The sequence below is a fragment of the Pelecanus crispus genome, chromosome 3, assembly GCF_030463565.1.
Source record: "Pelecanus crispus isolate bPelCri1 chromosome 3, bPelCri1.pri, whole genome shotgun sequence".
Taxonomy (NCBI): domain Eukaryota; kingdom Metazoa; phylum Chordata; class Aves; order Pelecaniformes; family Pelecanidae; genus Pelecanus; species Pelecanus crispus.
The window spans coordinates 20424243-20446934 of record NC_134645.1 but is presented as its reverse complement, the minus strand read 5'-3'; the positions used below and the strand labels follow the sequence as shown (position 1 = coordinate 20446934).

Here is a 22692-nt window from a genome sequence, read left to right as displayed (position 1 = left end):
AGAATTCCAGAGAGCATCTTGCAGACAGAAAGCACGCTAGCTATTGCCAGACCATGTAGTAAGCAGGAACTTCAATTTGATTTAGGGTACTATTAAGAGACAAGGTAACTGCTTCAAAATCAGAAGCTATCCTCATTAAATTTTGACAGAAAGGTCCTGAAGCAAAGTTAAGGTAATTGGATGTAGATGTGTGCAAACTGAATTGAATCTTCTTGGAGCAGCTATTACTATTGGGGGGGGAGGGAGAAGGCACTCTGACCTGTGTCTGTGATGGTCAATCATACATTTATGATTCAGAGTTTGTTAACTTTGGTCCATGCTCTATTATTATAAAGGCTATACAGCCAATCCAGGACAAATTCTAAGAATAAAGTTTAGTGTGAATATTCAGCACAGAAAGCTGTGCTGTACAAGGAAATTAGGTGCCCAGCTCTTCTGAGATGCTAGTTTATAGACTTCTGAAAATCACTTTGTATGACTGATGAAAAAGTCAGGGATTACTCAGAGCACTTTTAATATTAAGATTACTGCTGCACAAAACAGGAAATACAAGTGCTTTATTTTGCATATAACAATTTTGTTGCGTAGTTGATACACTATACAAATGTTCATATGGATGTGTTTTCTGTCTGTTATGATAACAAAACAAAAAAATCCCTTGTATTTACATACCTATAGACTACAAGTTATCTGTTAAACTAAATAAGCCAGCTGTTAAGTAACATATGGACTTGTATACATGTGCAAGTACTGTTAACCCAAAAGCATCTACTCAACAACTTTTTCTTCCCAAAAGAAGAAAAACTGTTTCCAACTCTTTAGTTCTCTTTCTGTGTACTCCTTTGATTTGGGTGGTTTATCAGATGATGTGAGTAGTAGTTTGCCAAATAAATTAAAGTTATTAAACAAGTGCTTTTCTCTTTTTTCTTTTTTTTTTTGTTAAATTTAAGGTACATCTAAAAGATTCAGAGGTTCTCTTCAAATTCCTTTCAATTTTATGGACTTACAGTTACAACCTTTCAAATCAACTGAACTATGAAGTCAATGCAATGCTACAGACTCATGCTCTATATATTGGCTATGCACTGCTTGAATCACAGACATACCAAAAAAAGAAACAGCTGCTATCACCATCGTCTCCAGGTAAATTGAAATAGTATCTATCTCTCATCTGAAGACTTAATCACAGTATTTTTTAATTTTGTGCAATTTTACTATATTTTATACCATGAAGGATATCTGTAGTTAGTTATATATCTGCACTAGGCTGAGACAGCTTGCTTTCTTGCTGATTCACTGCTGCAGTTACTAGCCCAAGCTTGGAAGTAGGTGAAACCGCTATTTTTTAATCTTAAAAGTCTTGAAGAAACATGGTCCAATGCTGAAGAAGTCAGTTATGGCACCTTACTTTCTGTGCAGTATAAGGATGTGGCAGTCAGTAGCAATATATGAACTCTCTGAGCTTAAACACAGATATAAGGACTGTGATGGAGAAGTTCAGAGCCGTGGATCTGTGAGATTCATGTTGGTTTTGTGTAGTCTAGAGGTTTATAGTGAAGAAAGATGACTTTTTAATTCTGAAGTAATGTTAATGCCTCTTCAGGGACAGATACAGTAAAATTCTGACCACTCACTTTATTCTGTTGTCTTTTCCTCCTTCCTTCCCTCACTCTTTTTGCAGTGGTGATATCTTTGCTGATTAACTTGGCTAGTCCTGTGAGTGAAGTTCGAAGGGCTGCTCTCAACTGCCTCCATTCCTTGAAAGCGATAAAGGAGTCTCTATTTCATCCTGTTCTTCAGCATTTGGAGCAAAAGACAGAAGAGATCATATCTGACCCGACATACATAAGACAGGTATTTTTGTTATTAAGGTGTACATTAATACAAGTTTTGTCTGCTGCTGTGAGCTCCCATCTTTTCTAAAAGAAATCAAGTTAACTGGGAAAGTTCATTGTTTTTGTACACTATAGTAGACTGATTTTTTTTTTTAAAGGACTATAAAGACATTGAAGTGATTTATTACATACAGAGAATTAAGAATATCCGTCAAATAAGAGGTATTAACTTGTGGTTCGTTTACAGATGAAGAATTCTGTTTGTTATGTAGATTGCATTATTATGAAAGCATTGAATAAATGTTGTTTTAAGGCATTTTTATTGCAGGGAAAGAACTTAATTTTTACTTTGTTAATGAGCTAGATCATGGCAACTCTATTTGAGGAGCTTGAGACACAAACAAAACAGAAATCCCAGAAGAAAAAATTGTTGGAAGCTTTGGAAAGCATACTTGATTGTGTACAGAACCCTATTTTCCCATCATATATTGCAAGAAACTTAATGAAAATTCTTCATGAAGTCCATGGTGAGGTAAGTGCCACCTTTCTAGTTGTTTTATGGGTTCTGCACTTGACTGAAATGCTGAAATCAAATTTCATTTAGTAATAAGGCTGTTAAATAACTTCATAATGTATTAGACTCTTAGGCATTAAGTTGACATCTCTAATAATATGCAGTAGTGCTGCAAAGTATGATTTAATGAAACATAAAATATTTGCATGCTCCATCCAGGAATGTAAAGGCTGCAGAATTTTGCACTGGAGTTCTTAAGGACGCTCCGTTGATGTTACTGAAAAAGACTGTTTCAGAAGAAGATTCTTCCAGAATAAATTTATTACCTTGGTTAGATATCAGCAAATATAGAGTTTTCTGTACAGAATTGTAAGATATTAGGTAGTACTGTCAATTTTATTTGTATGTATTAACCTCCTCTTATCTAGTATATTCAGAATTCTCTAAGTGCTGGAAAATACATGAGTTCGATGTTCAAAAAATGAATGAAATTATGAATTTTTATGCTCTGTTCAGTTGTACATGTCTTGAAAGGATTGTGAACTGCAGAAAGGATGAGCATTCTTGCCTCACATTTGGGTTTTGTAGGAGACAGCAGTCATAAATCGGTGAAAGAAATTGCCTTGTTTCTGTGCTGTAAAAATATGCAATACTGCTCTGCAAAGGAGAATAGCAAAGTAGCAGATGAGCATGTACTACTCATGGTAATCTCACAATAAATCTTGTATTTTTCCTCTTGAATAGCTGTTGCATAAATTACTGTATGCAGTGTGTTACCAGGGAGGGGACGTTGCAGTAAAACGAAGCTGTGCTATTGGAAGTTTGTTAAAATGAGAGTGGATAAAAATTTCTGTTATGAATTTCCTCTGTTTGCAGATGATTCTTTCTCACCTCTTGCCTGGACTAGACCGGTTGCTAGAGAAGGTCTTTAATAAACCTGAGGCAATGTTGAATGATGAAGTTGTTCTCCTGCATCTCATGCTTGGAAAGTTTAATGAATATTCAGCAACCCTCTTGTGCAAGAATCAGCAGAGTCTGGATTTATTTATCAAAAGTCTACATGCTGCCAAGAAAATGTATGAAAAAATTCCACCATTTCAGATCACAGCACTTGGGCAGGTATGGCTTTATGAAAGATCTTTAATTTATTTTTATGCTTAAAGCAAATAGCAGTGTTTAGGACTGGATTTACAAGGACTCTTTCTGTGTTAAGGAGTCCATAGCTTTTGAGCTGTCTTTCTTTTAGTACAAGTTTCAAGGTCTCCATAGTAGTGTCTTTGAAACAGCGAACAGGCTGCAAAACTTTCTCTCTTAAACTTACCAGAAGGAGAAATTGCTGCTTGCTTTATTTTTGCCTTTTGACAAGTACAGAATAGAAATATCATTGTATTTGCATGCAGATGAAGACCTGTATCATTGCCTGCAGATATTACTGTTCCACTGTCCTTAGTTTTTGTCAGTCAAGCAGGAGCTTTACTTCATGTTTTTCTTCTGAGGAAAAATTATCAAGAAAATACAGCAGGTGAGAAATAGTCTCCTTTGAAGGAGGCTACAAATTCAGGCCTTCTATTAGCCAGGTATTAGCATTTACTTACCAAAGGCTGGCAACAGCAAGTTTGTTCCCCTCACCAGGCAAGCTGTGTGAAAAATTTCAGGAATCTGTATGTCTGATGGGTATTTCAGAAGTACGTGCTTTGCATCTAAGGATTCCTGGGTATATACAAATACATAGTTAATATGCAAATTTTTATGATATATGTTCATACTAACATGCATGTGTGATTGGGTGTGTCATACATAATCTAACATACCTAAGTTCCATAGCTTGCAATTTTGTTACCCTCTTAGAGTAAACCTGTGTCCTTTTTTCCCTTTTGTAGATTACTAAACCATTCTTTGCAGCTGTGTCAGATGGGATGGTGCAACAGAAGCTATTAAAAGTATTGTTTGACTTGCTGTTAAACTGTAAGAACCCGCTTTGTGCCCAGACTATTAGCAGTGTGTTTAAAGGGGTAAGTGGCAAACACCAGAACATAGAAATATGTTCAAACCTGTTGCGGTGGTTCTGTGTTGCTACATTAAGTAACACTCATTGTTTGTATCATTCATAGCATGAAAGGAATCGGAAACTATTTGTCACATAATATAATTGTGTTAATGGCACGAAAAGTTTGTTAAGTGAGTGCTTTTAGAAGGTATTTCTTGAAAAGCCATGCATTAGTCATTTACTATACTATGTGAATGAATTCAGCAGAAGTCACTTCTTTCTGCTGCACTGATTTTCATAGTCTGGGATATGACTTGATATGTGGATTATATACGCACATGTGCATGAAAGGGATGTGTTTTAAAAAAAAGGAGGGAGCATAGATGCGTGATGTGACATGTTGTTAATTGGTACTTGTGTTATTGTTCTTTGTTTCAGATTTCCGTATGTGCTGAGCAGATTGTTAAAGAACTGGAGCCTCCTGAGAAAACCAAAAGTCTGGCCACTGTTCAGCAAACGAGAAGGCAGAAAATGCAGCAACAGAGGTAAAATAACTAGAAACCCCAAAATATTACCTGTACAGTTTGAAAATGCCACTTGTTTTACTACATTGCATAGTTTGTATTGAAAGTATAAGCATCTATTTCTTCTTTTCCCCTGCACAGTAAAGTAACTGTGAGCTACTCTTGGCAGGAGAAAACCAACTCATGTTGCTGTTTGAGAACTGATGGAACTATAGTCAAAATTACGGAAAAAAAAAAAAAATCCAGTAGTTTTAATGTTGACATTTGGTCTTACAGAATCTGGCTTGACACAGTTGAACATGATTCATTTTTGTAGGTATTAAACTTGGTTAGTAATAAAGATGTATGGACAAATTACATACACATGGCTGAAGTGTACAGATGCTCATCAAAATGTTCCTGTTAGTTGACTGAAAAACAGTATTTTCTTTCAGTTAAAATCTTAAGATAATCATTAATTTTTAGATCTCTTCATCTTGCTTTTTCTGTCCATTCTCATAAGGAAGGAGCTGTTTTGTCCACTGTACTTATTCTCTTCTTTAAGCATCAGCTGTCAGCTGTTGTTGAAACAGGATATTGAGTTGGGTTATCATGGTTTGACCTAGAATAGCTGTTCTTATTTTCCTTCACTTGACCTTTTTTAACGTCGTCACCCATTAGGTTTATCCATCTGTAAACTGTGTCTGTCAGAGTTTTTATAAACACACACGCTTGCACACACACCCATTGCCTGCAGAGTCAGTGGTTAGGCAAGGAGTAGTTCTGAAGATGCAAGTTTCCTGAATGACAAGCAGATCAGCATTTGGACAGTTATTTGGTAATAGACTTTATTTTTTTTCCACAGAAGTCTGCTTCCTTGTGTAGAATTTTTGTATACACAGAAGGCATGCTATGCTTGTTTGGTTTTTCAAGTTTGGTCTGGATTTTCTGTTGATCGTTTAAAATGTGTTGCTGCTTCAATCAAAAGCCCACACATTGCCACCTCTCCCAGGAGAAGCAGTAAAGGACATTACTATATGAAAGAAAATTTGTCTTTTTTTACTTATGCATGTGTTTGTTCCCTGAAACACTGTACTATTTTCTTTGCAAATGTATACAGTGATCTGTCTTATCTTTTTAGAAAGCCTCAAGAGGCAGAATTGGCACCGGAAACAAGCCACTTCAGCTGGCAGAGGGTTATGCTTATTCTGGAATTACTGCAGCATAAGAAGAAACTTAGACGTCCGCAGGCATTGGTACCTGCGCTTTTTAACCTGCTGAGCCGGTAATCGTGCCTCCATAACATGAGTCGAGCTTTCTCTTCTGCAGCAGACACTGTAAAGCATTAAAATATGGGCTGCTTTCTCTCTCCTTTGTTGCCATGTTTTGTAGTGTAGCTTGCCTTTTTTACTGGAACTTCTTTTAGGTAAATCAGATGAGGGGAATGGGAAGTCGTTAAGACTTTTTTTTGCCCTTTAAACAATGTGATGGACTTTTTAAGATTTTTACCTGATCTATAGCTTCTTATGTGAAGACTCTGTTTCTCAGGTAGAGGGCCTGGGATTGCTAAGAAGGATGACACCTGTGCTAAAACTGGGACAGTTGACAGGACTTGTGTCTCTTGCAGAGCTATTATAATAATACTCTAAGCTTTAAAATTCCTCCCAAAACATTGTGGAACAGCCTTCATCCAGAGCAACCTAAGAAAACTACCACTTTTCCTGCCAGCTCTATCTCCAGGCACTTAGGAAAGCTTACATATAAATTGGGTATTTATCTTTTGTCCTTGTGACTTGCCTTTACATAAACTGGCAATCATATTTCAGGTAATCATCTTATACTCGTGACAATGCTTTGATAAATGTCTTTTATTAGACCAGTTGATGTATTTGAAAACAAAAAAGAAGAGATACTTTTTGGCAAATGCTTTTTATAAGCCTCAATTTAGAACTTCTGTAGAATGAAGATTGCAGTTTCTTATTTGTATCTTAATAAGCAGTTTAGTCGCCTATTTTTCTGTCTCCTTTTTCAATCTGTAATTTTTTTCCTGAATGTATAGGTGTCTGGAACCTATGACATCAGAAGAAGAAAATATGGAATACACAAAGCAGTTAATCCTCAGCTGCCTGCTAAGCATCTGTCAGAAACTGTCTTCAGATGGTAGCAAGATCCCAGCAGGTAAAAATTGCCAGACTCATTTCTTGGTACTTCTCTCACCAGTGCAGCATTAAAACAATGGCCTCCAACTTTTTTCTTCTCTCGGTCTACGCTGTATTGTTGAGGAGAGATAAATTCCTCTACAGGGTATACAAGTTTGCCTTCTTAATCATTTTTTGTAGATCCCTTAGGTATGGTTTGCAAATTGAAACCAGTGCTTGAGTGTACTGTTGATTGCTTCATGGTTGACCATTAAAGTGTTAATCAGTGAATATTTTTTATTTGCAGATATCCTTGACAAAGAAAAATTTAACGTGGAACTGATAGTTCAGTGCATCAGGATTTCTAAAATGCCCCAGACACACCACCATGCACTGCTTCTCCTTGGTGCTGTTGCTGGCATGTTTCCCGTAAGTAGTACCTGAAATTTATGTGTCAGCTCTTCAGGTTCCAAATATTGGGGAAAAATGAAGAACATACAGAGCTATTCTATGGGGAGAAACTTTCTGAAAGGAGCAAGGGGCAAAATTTACAGGTTCCCTGCTCTTGTAGGGCTTTCTATTCCATTTTACTTGAAAACAAACCTCTGTCTTGATGCTTTGGTCCCAAGTCATTTATGACTTCCAATGAAGCGCATTAGAAATGGAAGAAGCTTTCTGACAACAGCCCTGCCTCACCTTCCCGCTATGGTCAAAGTTCTCATGCATTGTTTCTTCTTTCCGCTGTTTTTTTATATACAAGAGAGAAAACATCTAGCCCAATAGCACATGTATTCTTACAAGTTTCTATCTTGTACAACACTGAGAAATGTAGTTGTAGTTGATGATAAAACCAGGTTGGTCTGATTTTAATTGACCAAGAAACAGGCCTTTTCTTCTATGGATTGAAATTTGACTGTACACTCACTCTTCTGAGAAAGATTCTTTTGTTTTGAAACTACAAAAGGAGCAAAATGTATCCAAATGTATCAAACTCAGTTTGCATCTTTATCTTTACCTCAGTACTTTCTCCATACACTTGGAAAGATAGCATTTTTCCCAAAAGGCAAAACTGGAATGTTTTTGACAAATTTGTGGAGGATTTGGCTTTTTTGCTGTTGGGATTGTTTTTCTTTGTCGCCATCTTACTGCCATCACCTGCTATAGAACCAAGCTTTTATTCTACATTGATACTGGCTCTTACAAGATTTTCAGGGTCAGAATACAAGGAGATATTTTGTATGAGTCTCATCTCTCTTTTAAAATCTAAAACACTCCTTCAGTTCTCTAAAACCAAATGAAAAATGTGCCTGTAACTCTCGCTCTTAAGTTCTGACAAAATCTAGGAAACTAACTCTTGAGCTAGGTGATACCTCTAATCCAGCCCTGTTAAAATGAATTACTGTCATTACAGTCTAGCCCCCAAAAAAGCCAAAAATTAAATTGAGCATGGTTGTTTTCCATTGCATGATTGTAGATGCTGCAGATGTTTTACAGATAGAAAAAGGGTGGGTGGAAAGGTATGAAAACCACTGGCATCTGTGCCACACTCACATTTGTGCTTCTGTAAATCTCCCCATAGCTGATTTTGCTTGTCATACTAGTGTGGCACTGAGTTGAAGAATATTTCATCAGTATTTCATCAGACTAAACTCTCAATTTCCACTCTTTAATCACTTGCTTAGAAATGTATCTTGGTTTCTAAATAATATTTCGAACTCTAATAGTCACATAGTAAGTAGCTTTAAGGGACACTATATGTTTAAAATTAGTTTATTGGAGACTTTGGAAGATACTAATGGTTCTCATTTTCTTTATAGGAATTTAATGGCATTTGTGGGAAGGAGAAATGCCTCAAGGTCTAATATACAGAGCAGCGTAGTTCAAAAAATCAACTAATCTCATCTGTCTTCTTTTCCAGGATAAAGTTCTCCATAACATTATGCCCATTTTTACATTCATGGGAGCAAATGTCTTGCGTCTGGATGATACTTACACATTCCAAGTAATTAATAAGACAGTGCAGATGGTTATTCCTGCTCTTATACAGGTAAATTTGTCTACTTAATGGAAAGGAGTAGAAAAAAGTGAACAATAAGATTAAGTAGAGTAAATGGTTTAGAACATCAGTGGTAGAACAAGTTGTAGCCTATTCTAGGATTATTTTTAGATAGATATTAAATTATATATAATAACTGTATTAACAGACTACTTCTCGTCTGACCAACTCTGAGTTCATCAGGCTACTGCTTTTTAATCTTATGAGCTCCTGCACTTTATAAATGGTTTAGCCAAAATGTTATCATAACTGTGCCTAAAGAGGACCTGAAACATACTTTAAGTTCAACTTTTTCATCATAAAAATAGCAGGCAAGTTCAGTAGAGGAACCACTGGAAATAAGAAGGTGGTTATTAGTCCTCTAATACTATGCCATGGTCATATCAATAGTAGGCATGGTCTGAAGGAAGTGGAAGGGTAAAATATTTGGCAAATGCTTTTCTTCTTCTAGCTGGTGTTTGTGTGGGTTTTCTTGGTTTTGTCTGGACATCTTAAATAAATGTTTATAAACCAAAGCAAAAATACATCATTGGTTTTCAAAGGGGACATTTTTTCTTCAGTCAGATTTCCCTTGCACCTAATAAATCTTAATTCTAGAGTCATTTATAGATTTAAACATGAAAAATGCCCTATAAATTTCTTACATAAAAATGAATTGGGGAAAAAAAAATTCTTCTTATAACAACAGGCTGGGGATTTCCCAGTTTTTTAATGATATGTGTATACACATTTTGCATCCTCTTGCAGATCCCTGTTAGAGAAATCAAGTTGCTGTCTCTTTTTTTTTATTTTAAACATTTCATAGCAGCCATCACAAGTTTCTGTGACAAATTATTTATGGCACACACAATTATTAAAAGTATTACTTGTATTATTTTTACTAGGCCCTTGAATCCAAAACCCTAACTATCAGGCTTACAGGCAGAGTTTTCAGAAGGATGTGACATTGCTTTCCCTTGGAAACGTCCTGCTTGTTTCAGCTGATGCCAAGTAACCTTTTTTCTTTTTTTTTCTTTTTTTTCCTTTTTTTTTTTCTTTTTTTTTTCTCCCCCCCCCCATTTTGTTTGAGGCACCTTCCTTAAACACTGAAAAGGAACTGTGTGATTGAAAACTATTTATTTTGGAGCACTTTTATTTTCCTTGAGATTATGCTTTTGGTAATGCTGTTATCGGGCAGGTAGTGCTTTCTCTTATTTTCTGAATTTACAAGAAAGAACTTGTACCCATCTGCGATAACCTGTTTGAACCGCTGTACCTGTTTGCACGTAGGCTGAAGACAGTGATTTGTCAGAGTCCTCGGGAAGCGTGGAAGAGGTGGTGATAAAGATCATTCGTGTGTTTGTGGATGCCTTGCCCCATGTGCCGGAGCACAGACGACTGCCAATCCTCACCCAGCTGATCACTACGGTGGGAGGAGACAAGTTCCTCTGGGTTCTCCTGGTGCTGCTCTTTGAGCAGTATGTGACCAAAACGGTGGCTGCGACATCAAGCACAGACAAGGTTAGAAGACCAGTGGGGCCAGCTTTTTCCTCAAGAGACTGTTCCCCCCCTTTCTGCTCGTGGTCTTGCCTTTAAGAAGGTGCAAGATAAGCCCCTAGGTTATGCTAAAATAAGTGGTGAACTTGTGCTGTAGCAGAACCAGATGGTGATGTTGGCTGCAGTTTGTATCGCAGATACAGTGTTGTTTTGTCCTGGAACCTGAACAAGAACTCAGATTGTATTGTACAGCAATCCTTGACCTGAAGAGCTGATAATCCAATTATGAAGTGCTTCAATATTTTAAAGCGTTGATTTTTTTTTTTCCTTTAACTGTGTTTGTGAAACATGATACTGGTCTTCCTGTACAAACCAAGATAAAAACCCTATTATGTTTTTGTGTAGGCAGGCCCTCAGATTAGGTGAAAGCATAGTTTATGGGGAAAACTAAAACAATCGTTAAAGGAACATTGGTGAGAAGTTATAGTCTTTGCTGTAGCAATTTAATCTCTTTCTACACCCTCTGGAACTATGTTCTCTCCAAGAGCTTGCTGCTATTACCCTTGCTGTTAATCCTGGCAGTATCCAGCTCACCATGGCATTTTCACAAACTCACTGAGGAGTTTGTGAGTCTTTTTGTCATTATTAGTAATTTTTTTTTTTTTAATTCTTGAATTTTTCTTTTTTTTTTTAATTTCTAAACTGTAAACAGGATGCTGTCCTGGAAGCAGACACTGAATTTTGGATTTCCATCTGTTGCGAATTTAATGTACGTTCTCAGTTCCAGAGCATGATGAAAGTAATCCAGTACTTGACAGAGCTGCCAGAGAACAAAGAAGGTAACCACAAAACAGAGCCAGCAAATGCATATAAACCTTCCTATTACAAGGGACAAGGGGTGGTGGTTTTAAACTAAAAGAGCGTAGATTCAGACTAGATACAAGGAAGAAATTTTTTACAATGAGGGTGATAAAACACTGAAGAGGTTGCTCAGAGAGGTGGTAGAGGCCCCATCCCTGGCAACATTCAAGGTCAGGTTGGATGGGGCTCTCAGCAACCTGATCTAGTTAAAGCTGTCCCTGCTCACTGCAGGGGGGTTGGGCTAGATGGCCTCTAAAGGTCCCTTCCAACCCAAATGGTTCTGTGATTCTATTACTCCTCTAGACAGAAGACTAAGGGATACAGAATTCCTGATTAATTTGAGCACTTAGAATCAAACAGTAGTCCTCCTTTAGAAGGTACAGTAAATCATTGAGTCGAAATAAAAAGCTGTTATTCTTAGCAGACAAGATCACAGGGACTACCAGTCATTTCTGGGGTTTTTTTTAAGGTTTCATTTCTTTCTACTGCAATATAGCGAAGCAATAATTAAACAATATGTTTTAATACTTTTCCAGTCTGTTATTTCAAAGAGCACTGGGGAAGGTGGGTGAGCGTTGTTTCTTTTTAAGTTAGGACTTCCGTATTTGTTGTTTGAATACATTTTCTCAGCCAGGAAGGACCAGGTAATGACACTGAAAGCAGTTTTCCCAAATATGTGACACACAGTGTATGTGGTCCTGCCTCAAAAGTCTCTTGTGTTTGTAGCCAGTGTACCATAGCTTTAGCACCAAGAAAAAAGAAGATTCTTCACGTAAAAATGATCAGATGGAATGGCAGTGAAATGGCACTACTTCTTTTGAGGCTGTCGAAATGAAAAATTTCCCTTCTGTGGTATTTCAGAGCATCTTTTTTTGAACTTTGACATGATTTTGGATGCTGCAGAATGACTATCCTTGAGTAATTTTACTTTGTTTCTGTAATCAGAAATCAAATGTCTTTTTCTCTTGGCTGCAAATTTGTTTTGTGAATGTTTTCAACAGATGATCCTGGGCAAAAAATGTCAAGAACATGCAAGACAAAGCTAAAAAATCAGGATGGGGAGCTCTTTCATGTGGAGTCTCACTCAGACAAACAACTTCGGCATTTCAAATTCTTGTCAGTCTCCTTCATGTCACAACTTCTATCCTCTCAGAGTTTTGTGAAAAAGGTAATAATGGCAGATTGCTTTTAAACTGATCACATTAAGTAATTGTGCCATACTGTAATAGATGAGGTTTAATTTGCTTTTTAGTATGGCTTTATATTCAAAGGGGATGAAAGAATACACTGTCCAGTGTATCCTGCTGACACCTTTATTGACACAGTTTTGAAACCTCTCAGTAATGTCTATTATTTTTTATGAAGGCTTTTCCAGATAGACTCCGTTTATGTGATTGATGAATAGGTAACAAAGTGAAATTCTGGTCCCAGTGGATTCCCACTGGATTTATGGAGTCTGGGATTTCACTTGCAGTCTGTGTAACTCCAAGTTTGGTGTGGGATTCATACCATTAACTCTGAAAAGACAAAATAAATGTTACAAATTTTAGGCTGTGGCTCTAGCTAGAAGTGGTTCCCAGTTTTTCAACTGAGCGTCATCCACCGGCGTGAAATGTATTTGCTAGTGTGACTGCATTGCCTAAGATCCTCAGATTCTTTTCTAGAATGACAGCTTAAGTGCAAGTGTGGGGAACTCATAATTACCACATTAGGTGGACATTTCATTCAGAACAAACAAATTTGCATATACTGGGATATTAACTTAGTGAGGAGATGTAAGTTTCACACTTAGCATTTTCATTCTTCCTTTTTAAACCAGCTAGTTGAATGTGAAGAAACAGAAGAGCTGCAGAAGTTGGAACAGAGGTACGCTTTAAATCTGCTCTACTCCTATTTCTAGCTTTTACTGCAACCTGGGAATACTTTTTAAGTGCAGTCCCATTAGAATATTTTTTTCCCCAATGATACTTTTAATGTTGTCCATGGCAACAAGCAGTATTTATTATTTGCAAGTTATTTGGGTTTTGTTTTGTTTTGTTTAAATACGATGTGGAGTTTTTTATTTCTGAAAGATTGCTCTACCCAATATCCACTCTTTCTGTGTTTCTGATAGTGCTTATTTACGTACTTGGCTGTAACTATTATGCTATTGATGATGGAGTCTCTAAAAGAATTCCAGATTTTTAGCAAAACAGATTGCTTCATTCGTAAGAAAAAAAAAATCATTATTCACAAGTGCCCCTATATTGGTGTAAGAAAATTACCAGTAATCACAGGACACAGTTACAGTCATTGGGCTGTAACAGCCAGTGATGCAAAATTGAGGGTTTCTTTTGCAGAGGTTTAACTGTTATGTTTGTTCTAAGTGAAAAAGGGTGTAGGATTTATTTTAAATGCTGTGTTCCTTAAATGCTCATTTTTAAACATCTATATCCTCCCAGACTGTTTTAGGTTTAGAGTTCTTAGGTAGAACTATTGTTGTATATAGACAGTAATTTGGGGGTACCAGGTAGACTTCTTTAATGTGCACAATTGCCCTTATTGCCATAGATTTTTGTTAATATGTAGATGTGATCTGCTAGTCTCCATTAGGTGTTTCATTTTCTTTTATTGTTGCTGTTTTGTGAAATTTTATGCTTTCCAGTAATAAAGTTGACTTCTTTAGTGTCCTTGTTACTTACGAAAAGATGCTTCCCTTCCATCTAGGCTACTAGAAGAAGTTCTTCGCTATATAAACACTGTGGCATCTTCAGTGGAAGGAAACGTGGACAAACCAACAGCCAAATTTTGGAGGGTTCTGCTTAACAAGTCCTATGATATGCTGGATAAAGTATGTCTCATTAGCCCTCATGTTAGCAGTGGGACATTTCTGCTTTTGCTTACTAACATGATTATAACCTTTGTAGGATTTCTTGTTGGATTAGTACTAATCTTTATTGGATGGTCTGCAACCTGGTGCATCTTTGTTTAAACTCATCCAACAACTTTAGTAACTACAGCTAACAGCTTAGAACAACCAGAAAAATAAAAAATCAGGAATGCTTATTTCCTCTAGTTAGTATTCTACTGGCTGGAAGCAGTCATTTCACTATCTATCTGGTGGAAAAGAATGGCTTTTGGCAGCATTTCTCACTGTTAACTGATAAAATGATTTAACTAATGCTAATGGAACTGTTGTATATTTCTACATGGACTTTAAATGGAAAAAAAAATCCTTATGCTTTTCTTTCTAATCTTTTTCTGATCAGAAGTATATTTGTAGAATTGGACTGGCTATCTCGTCGCATGCTGTGGAGCTTACATCTTTTCACAGCTTGGATTTTTTTTTTTTGTCTGTGAAGCATATTCCAGTTTTCATGATGTACATGCACAGGGCACTACCAGGAGTATTTTAGGGTAAGGAGGAACAGGTCACCAGTGTAGACAAAAGATGTTGCTGAAGAAATCTCAGAGCTAGTGGGTAGTGGCTGGTTAACAGCCAGTGAACGTACATTAAGTACTGTAACTGGACCCTGCTTTGTTCTTTTGCTTGCCTCGGATGCAGCGTTGCTAGCCTGTCCTCCCTTCTTTGATCCTGAAACCCATGTGGGAAGTTGAAGAGAGTTTCCCTGTCTTATTTGGAGGCTACTATGTCCCAGCGCATGGAGAGCGTTTATGGTATTGTTTTGTTTTGTGTTTTCTTGCAGGTCAATGCCTTATTGCCAACAGAAACCTTCATCCCTGTAATTAGGGGACTAATGATGAATCAGCTCCCATCTGTGAGACGTAAGGCAATGGACCTTTTGAACAATAAGGTGCAGCAGCGCACAAGGTGGCAGAAGAGCCAGGTGAGGCGAAGTGGTTGAACTCGGTTCCTTTAGTAGAAGTACCCGGAGAGAGAATGATGTAGAAGTGGTTTGCTCTATGTAGAGACGTCAAGTACCAGTGCCAGGTCTGACAGGCAGCTCTTGAGTAGCGAGATGCAGGCTACCTGCCCATAGTTACCTTGCAGGTTCTGATCTAATTGTAAGTCTAATGTGTGTGTTCTCTTGTCCTCCTAGATCCTGCAGCTCCTGGAGCTAGTTCCTGAGCTCATTGCTATTGTGCAGTGTAGAAGAAGGGAAGAAGAGGAGGAGCAAGCCATCAACAGGCAGACTGCTTTGTTCAGCCTCAAGCTGCTCTGCAAAGGCTTCGGCACACAAAATCCAGTGCCGTTTGTACCTGTTCTGAAAACTGCCATTGATCTAATTTCTTCAGAGAAGGAGGAAAAGAATGTGATGGGAAGTGCTTTGCTCTGTATAGCTGAGGTCACCTGTACACTGAAAGCCCAAGCAATACCTCAGCTTCCAAGGTACTGTTGGGTTCTTTTTAGCAGAACCAACGGCAGCAGGAATTTAGTTATACTAGAATGCATTACTGAAGGAATGCTGGTGAAGGCCAAGTGGCAGTCTGCTCACGTGTGTGTTTTGTGTAGATAAGAATAAAGGCATTTGTAGTGCTTGAAGGTGCTTCCTGGTTGTAGAACTAAGAACCTAGTGGTGAAATTGTGAAGTTTTATAATCAGTAGAGTTTCTTATGGAGAGGCAGTCTTTATGGCTTTAGAAAAGTCAGACCATATTCTGTGTTTTTACTGTAAAACAGATTGCATTTAAAAACATGAGGCCCAGTACAGTTGGAAACCCTGCATGTTACATTATTGTATTCTCCATATTCAAGAAGAATTCAAGCATCTAACTTGTTGCTTTTAAGGCTGTTTTATCTCATTACAAATATAAGTTTCTTATTGTCCTTAAAATCTTTAAACTACAGGCGGGGCTTTGAGCAACCTGACCTAGTGAAAGATGTCCCTGCCTGTGGCAGGGAGGGTTGAACTAGATGATCTTTAAAGATCTCTTCTGACCCAAACCATTCTATGATTCTGTGATTCTAAACCTAATATCCTTTATTAGCTTCAAAAAATTTAATACAGCAGAAGAGCCCAGAATACTGAGTTTTCTCAAATACGCATGTAAAAATTCATGTGAAAATTGTCCCTTGCAGGCTTACCAGATGGACTTATGTGATTGGAAATGTGCCTCCAAACTGTCAGTGGTTTCACCTTTCTGTATTTATGCTTGGTTATTCACAGGCTGATGCCAGCACTGTTGAAGACTTTAAAAAACAAGAAGGAGCTGGTCTCCAATGAGATATACTTACTGAGTGCCGTCACTGCTCTGCTGAAGGTCGCAGAAACATTACCACACTTCCTCAGTCCTTATCTTTTGGATTGCTTGCTGCAGGTGAGCTGTCTCACTCCTGCAGATTTCTAAAGGGGGACAGGATCTGCCCAGTTCCTAGAAGAAGCTAGAGAGATTACTTTTTTCTCTCTGAAACTGAAGTAGGAGTGCATGCCAACTATGTGGAAGGTTATAACGTATTACTCTTCTACTTGCCTTCGTATGCAGATAACTAAGGAACAGAATAAAAGTGTGTCTCCCGCTCCTCCCTCCGGTAGGTTGTAGTTTGCCTCTTTGGAAAGGGAGATGAATCCTAAAGGATCATTCTGTAATATCCATGATGTCATCAAATGTTTGTATCTAACAGCTGTAGTAGGGTAATTCTGACCCCCTGCCGCTCACATGCGCATTTTTTCAGTGTTTGTTTTCTGAAGACAGCGAAGCTCTGTTTGCAGACATCCTAATGTAAGGTGCTCCAAGTGGCGCAAACAGCAAAATTCCCATCTGACACTTGGAACAGACAACTAGTGTAAAACAAGTTCCTGAGTTCTTTTAAGTATGCCTAACTTTTGTTGGATTTCCTCATAGGTTGTCCGCTTGGAAAAGATTGCGGTGGAGTTTGGTCCTTCTTCCCAGATAAGCTTACGCATAGCATCATTGAAAACTATCCTAGCTACAAGGCTTGCTCCCCGAATACTCTTGCCAGCAGTTACAAAGTGTTACAGTGAAATCACAAATAGCTGGAAGGTAAAGATTTTTTCATTCTCTTGAATTGTGATTAAAAAGAAAGAAAGGAAAAAAAAGAAACAAGCAGTGCAAGATTCGGTTCAACTGTCCCAGCTGTGTCACCTCCCAACCTCTTGCCCACCACCAGCCTACTCACTGGGGCAGCAGAGTGAGAAATAAAGAAATTCTTAACACTGCACAAGCACTGCTCAGCAATAGCTAGAATTGCTACCTGGTGTGTTACCAGCATTGTTTTGGTCACAAATCTAAAACAGCACCATATGAGCTACTATGAAGAAAACTAATTCCATCCCAGCCAAACCCAGCACAGTCTTTATATATCTGTTTTCTTTTGTACCACAATGGTGATTCAGGAAAGTTAGACCTGGGAGAAATGCACCAGTTTAATGTCCTTAGCATGTCAGATGATGAATGCTTGAGAGATCATCCCATTCATAAAGGCCTTGATTTATCTGCTAGGAACTTGAGTTGAGTCACAGTTTTCATCTAGGCTTTGCTCCCGTCTCATAGGTGCAAACCTTTCAGACTTAACTGGTATCTCCAGGATCGGAGAGGGGAGACAACACTCTTTTCAGGAATCCTGCTAACTTAAGGCCCCCAAAAGTACAGGAAAAAGTTTATTTATTGTATTGACAGTATTTTTATGAAAATGTGTGAAGTGCAAAAATTCAATTTCCTTGTTGTGTTTCTCAGTTACTGTCAGTATCACAGTTGTCTTTGCATTGCTTTGCTTTTGTTCTGGCAGAACTGCCTGGGACCACTTATGAACATTTTGAAGGAGCACATTGTTGGTATGGAGAAGGAGCACCTGATCTCCCATCAGTCTGAGCTGACAGCATTTTTCATGAAAGCCCTGGATTTCCGAACAGAGCATGCCCAGGTGACTTGTTTAGGGGGATGAACAGAGGAAGCTCAACCTTTACATGCTAATTCTATTTGTTTTAAAAAATACTAGCAGTTCCCATTGCATATGTGCTCTGAAATTCTGGGTATCAAATATTCTGTTGTGGAATTGTTCTTGGGGTAGAAAATGTTATGGTTAGGCATTTAGTCTGAAACAGACAAAATTAAAATGTGCTTTTAAAGCTCAAATTCTTACATTTCAAACTTGGAATTATGTTTTCTAATTTTTCTAGGATGACTTGGAGGAAGTTGGTAAGACAGAGGCTTGCATTATTGATTGTCTACTAAGTATGGTTATGAAACTTTCTGAGCCTTCTTTCAGACCCCTCTTCTTCAAGGTAGGAAGTTTAAAGATAATTAATCTGCATCAGCATATTTGTATTTTCCAGTGCACAGACACAGGAAAGAGCTAATCTGCCTTTCACTTTCAGCTCTTTGATTGGTCCAAAACAGAGTCTACCCTAAAAGACAGACTGCTGACATTCCACCGAATAGCAGATTGCATTGCAGACAAGCTCAAGGGTCTGTTCACCCTGTTTGCTGGTCATTTAGTGAAGCCATTTGCTGAGACACTGAACCAGATCAATATTTCTAAAACTGGTAAGTTTTCAGTTACTCACTACAGAGAGGCAGTGGCACGCTAACTCGTAACTACTGAAAGAGGTTAATTATAACTGCTGAAAGTTTAGTCTTACAGGATTTACTTCACAGCACATACCTCTCATTTCTCTCTTCTTTCTCTCATAAATAAGGCATCTTTCTTATTCTGATGGAACCAAAGGACATTTTTCATCCATGGGCTCTGGGCTGCCAGTACAAAGTTGAGACCAGATGAAAATTTTCAGTGTCAGTCCCAGTGAGTTCCATGAGAATGAAATTGTGTGGAAAGAGGGTGACTTGTTTCTGTTTGGGGTTTTTTGTGGGTGTTTTTTTTTTTTTTCATTCATTCACTCTCCTACATGCTACCTGGTATATTCAGACTCCTCTGCTTTCTTGGCAAAAATTGGTATTACTTTTTTTGTATGGGAAACTACCTGCCCATCCCATTTGTAGCGACCTGAAAAAATTCTTAATATCCACAGATATGGCCAAGCACTCTTCCCTATAGCCTGTGGCTATTCTCTTTTATCTCCAGCTGACTGTGAACAGCAGTGGCAGACCTAGGGCATTAGCTAAAAGCCAGATAACATATTGCATCCACTTCATTGTTGAGTGATGAATACATAATTGCTATGTAGTACATCCTTTAACTATATTCACAAACTAACAATGTTTCTGTCATGTGGGGAAGTTTTGTATTTTCATTTTTTTATGATTTTTTTTTTTTTCTTCTCCTTGACTGACACGTAGATGAAGCTTTCTTTGACTCTGAGAATAGCACAGAAAAGAGCTGTCTACTGTTGCAGTTCACCATTGACTGTCTGCACAAGCTCTTCCTGTTTGACACCCAGAAGTTCCTGAGTAAGGAAAGAGCAGAAACCTTGATGACGCCTCTGGTCGACCAGGTATTGACAAACACAAAAACCCAATTCATGGCTGGGTTTTTTCCCCGCCCCCCCGCCATCTGAAAGATTTTTTTTTAAACTATCAGGCCTCAATCCTCTCCCTTAACAAAAAGGGACAAATTAATTCATTGTCTTTGGGCTACAGACAGTATTAAAGGCTTTGCCTAAGGCTCTGAATTACTAATCTTTTTATCCTATTTCTAAACATCTTCATTCCATAAGGTTCATGCATGTTGTTGAGCTCTTGCAGACCAGTGCACTCCCACTGATGCTCTTTGACGTAACTCTGCAGTACATGAAAGCCAAAGCTAGAAGAAATGCTTTTGGCTGGGTTTATCTGAGCCTGGATCTGTTTGACAAGCTTTTTACTTCCACAGCTAGAAAATACGCTTGGAGGAGATGAGAAGTTCCAGGAAAGAGTGACAGCACACCTGATACCCTGCATAGCTCAGTTTTCAGTGGCAATGGCAGATGATTCTCTCTGGAAACCACTGAACTACCACATCCTGCTGAAAATGAGGCACACCTCTCCTAAGGTTGGGAGCTATCAGAATTTGAACTGGTTTTCTTTGTTGCCTTAGAAGATGGGAACAGTGCCCCAAAACCCAGAAGTGGATTAGCCAAGTCATTGCTAAAATACTAGCCTGAATTAAAATACTGATACTGTACTGTGCTACTCCCAAGTTCTAGAGAGATGTATACAACACGGCCTTCTGCTCTTACTGTAAGCAGTCAATATTCCACGTGTGGATGTCTTCCATACTGTGTGGTTTGGGTTTTTTAAAGATTTGGTAGCTGTTGGAGTAAGAGCTAACCTGTTTGTGTGTGAAGAAAGGGGCACTTCAGAGGGGGAACTGGAAGACAGTTATTTATCAACCTTCAGACCTGTTTATTACATAGTTTTGTCAACTGTCCTGTTTGACAGGTTGTATGTATTCAGGGGGAGTACTTGGCTTTTCATTGTACTGAGCTAAGTCCTTCTGATACAGTGGAATAGAATGGCATTGTAACAGGAAGTTAAAGACCTTTATATCAAATAACTTCCAGCAACATAACCTGCTTCTTGCAACCTGTTTTTCCTTTGACATTGTCTTAACCCAGATGTTGAGATTTAAATTAGCTTAAAACTAGTTCTCTTCAGTAGGGAAAGCTAGTTTACAGACTTACATAGAATGAAGTTGGGGCGGGGGGAGAAAACAGGGAACTGTACTGTAATGTTTCTTTCTTCACAAGGATTATTATTTTGTTTTAGGTCAGATTTGCTGCTCTGCTTGCTTTGGTAGCAGTTGCACAAAAACTGAAGGAGAACTACCTGATCCTGCTACCAGAATCTATTCCATTCTTAGCTGAGCTCATGGAAGGTAATGGTCTAAAGAAGTGGCATTAGTGAAGGCAGACAACTGGCCTATGACCAAAAAAGAATAAGGGCCACTTAGAGCAATCATCCTGTCTGAGTCTTTGAAATAATTGCTATAAATCTCATGAATTGCTATACAGTAGCTTAAACTGTGCAGGATGCAAACTGAAATGGATTATATCCCTCACACCCCTAAAGCTCAGTTAAATCACGGTAGTTTCTTCAGTGTTATAGCCTGTGCACAGCTCCCCAGCTGCATGTTTTAGATCAGTGTTACAGCAGATATAATTTGCCTAAGTCAGTCCCAAGTCAGTGTCAAAATACTTTTGAATAATTATTTCATACCTGGTGTTTGAAGACAGTTCTAAGCCTTGACAAGTGATGAAGCCTTCCTAGGGTAGCTTTGTAATCACTATTCTACTTAATTCCTGCTTTATTTCTTTTTCTAGATGAATGCGAAGAAGTTGAACAGCAGTGTCAGAAGACAATTCAACAACTGGAAGTCATTTTGGGAGAACCACTCCAAAGCTACTTCTAAGTTTATCCCCTTTGTTTTCAAATTTTGTCTGAATTATGTTAGATTCACACATGTAAGTGTTACAGGCAAACTGTCATACTAATTTTTATCAGAGCTAAGATCTTAACTTTTTAATAAAATATTGTAAGAATCTGGCTTTATAATTTCTGGGTGGTCTGGGGACTTTTCCTTAACTGCTGTTAACAGTGGGGAAACTGGAGCAGGATATAATCAAATTCTGATAGCTGGGCACAAACAGAGTGCCAGCACGTGAGACTCACTAGATTCCACTGTGCTTGGGGTATGCAGTTACTATCCCTGTGGAGGGGTTGTCATGCTAGAATGTAAGCATGGTACTCACTGGACCCATGCACTGCAATCCTGAGAATCTGCTTCTCTGTCATTTTTAGGGAAGTGAAAAGTAAACCCACTGAAGATACTGAAAAGGAAGTTACAAAAACTAGGATTCACATAGGAGCTAAAGCTGTTTTTTATTCTTTAAAGACTGCTACTGATTAGCTTCTTACTCACCTGAAGATCAAGAATAAATTGCTTGCTATGCTAATGAATTTACCAAAAAACTCACCACCTGTTGTGCACCAGGTTCATGCTGGTTCATTACATTGCTAGTAAGAGAGGCACTCAGACTCTGTAAAGTACGGTTTAAAGTGCAACCGTTTTTAGCATTGGCTCTAAAGAGGATAATCTTAGATCCTGCCTGTGGAAAGGTTACCCCATCATGGTCATTCATGCTTTTACAGGATTTTCTTAAATGAAAACAACTATTAATCATGTCTGCTGTCAAACAAAAAGGCTGTTCACATGAGAACCTCCTGTTGAACTCTTGAGATAAAGGCAAGGACACACAAGTGGTGCAATTGCCATTACCGCGTGGGAGCTGCCTACTAGCTCCTGTGTTACAATCAGCCAGCTAAGTTTATCCTGCGGCCAAGGGGCATGTACAGCACAACACTGTCCTGAAGGCCACACCAGCGAGGCCGAGGCCTACTCAGGTTAACTGGTCTGTGGATCGCTAACTCCTCTGTGGAAATGGTCCTCCAGTCAGGATCACTGTGCCACCTTGGAGATACTGCTAAG

General features: G+C 38.3%; 1 protein-coding gene across 1 annotated transcript in view; it reads left to right on the top strand.

Moving 5' to 3' along the window:
- The window catches only part of HEATR1 (HEAT repeat containing 1), a 39916-nt gene extending 18213 nt beyond the window's left edge, over positions 1 to 21703 (top strand). The window contains exons 21-46 of the mRNA XM_075707141.1: positions 951 to 1143; positions 1682 to 1854; positions 2200 to 2367; positions 3226 to 3468; positions 4230 to 4361; positions 4775 to 4881; positions 5981 to 6124; positions 6899 to 7017; positions 7285 to 7406; positions 8896 to 9024; positions 10303 to 10533; positions 11222 to 11348; positions 12372 to 12538; positions 13190 to 13236; positions 14077 to 14200; positions 15057 to 15197; positions 15411 to 15700; positions 16478 to 16628; positions 17154 to 17312; positions 18058 to 18192; positions 18449 to 18553; positions 18647 to 18815; positions 19566 to 19720; positions 20098 to 20256; positions 20973 to 21081; positions 21527 to 21703. Of these exons, the coding sequence (XP_075563256.1) occupies positions 951 to 1143; positions 1682 to 1854; positions 2200 to 2367; positions 3226 to 3468; positions 4230 to 4361; positions 4775 to 4881; positions 5981 to 6124; positions 6899 to 7017; positions 7285 to 7406; positions 8896 to 9024; positions 10303 to 10533; positions 11222 to 11348; positions 12372 to 12538; positions 13190 to 13236; positions 14077 to 14200; positions 15057 to 15197; positions 15411 to 15700; positions 16478 to 16628; positions 17154 to 17312; positions 18058 to 18192; positions 18449 to 18553; positions 18647 to 18815; positions 19566 to 19720; positions 20098 to 20256; positions 20973 to 21081; positions 21527 to 21615 (3888 nt within the window). The 3' untranslated portion in view covers positions 21616 to 21703. The remainder of the gene's footprint in view (positions 1 to 950; positions 1144 to 1681; positions 1855 to 2199; positions 2368 to 3225; positions 3469 to 4229; positions 4362 to 4774; positions 4882 to 5980; positions 6125 to 6898; positions 7018 to 7284; positions 7407 to 8895; positions 9025 to 10302; positions 10534 to 11221; positions 11349 to 12371; positions 12539 to 13189; positions 13237 to 14076; positions 14201 to 15056; positions 15198 to 15410; positions 15701 to 16477; positions 16629 to 17153; positions 17313 to 18057; positions 18193 to 18448; positions 18554 to 18646; positions 18816 to 19565; positions 19721 to 20097; positions 20257 to 20972; positions 21082 to 21526) is intronic.
- Positions 21704 to 22692: the final 989 nt, after the last annotated feature.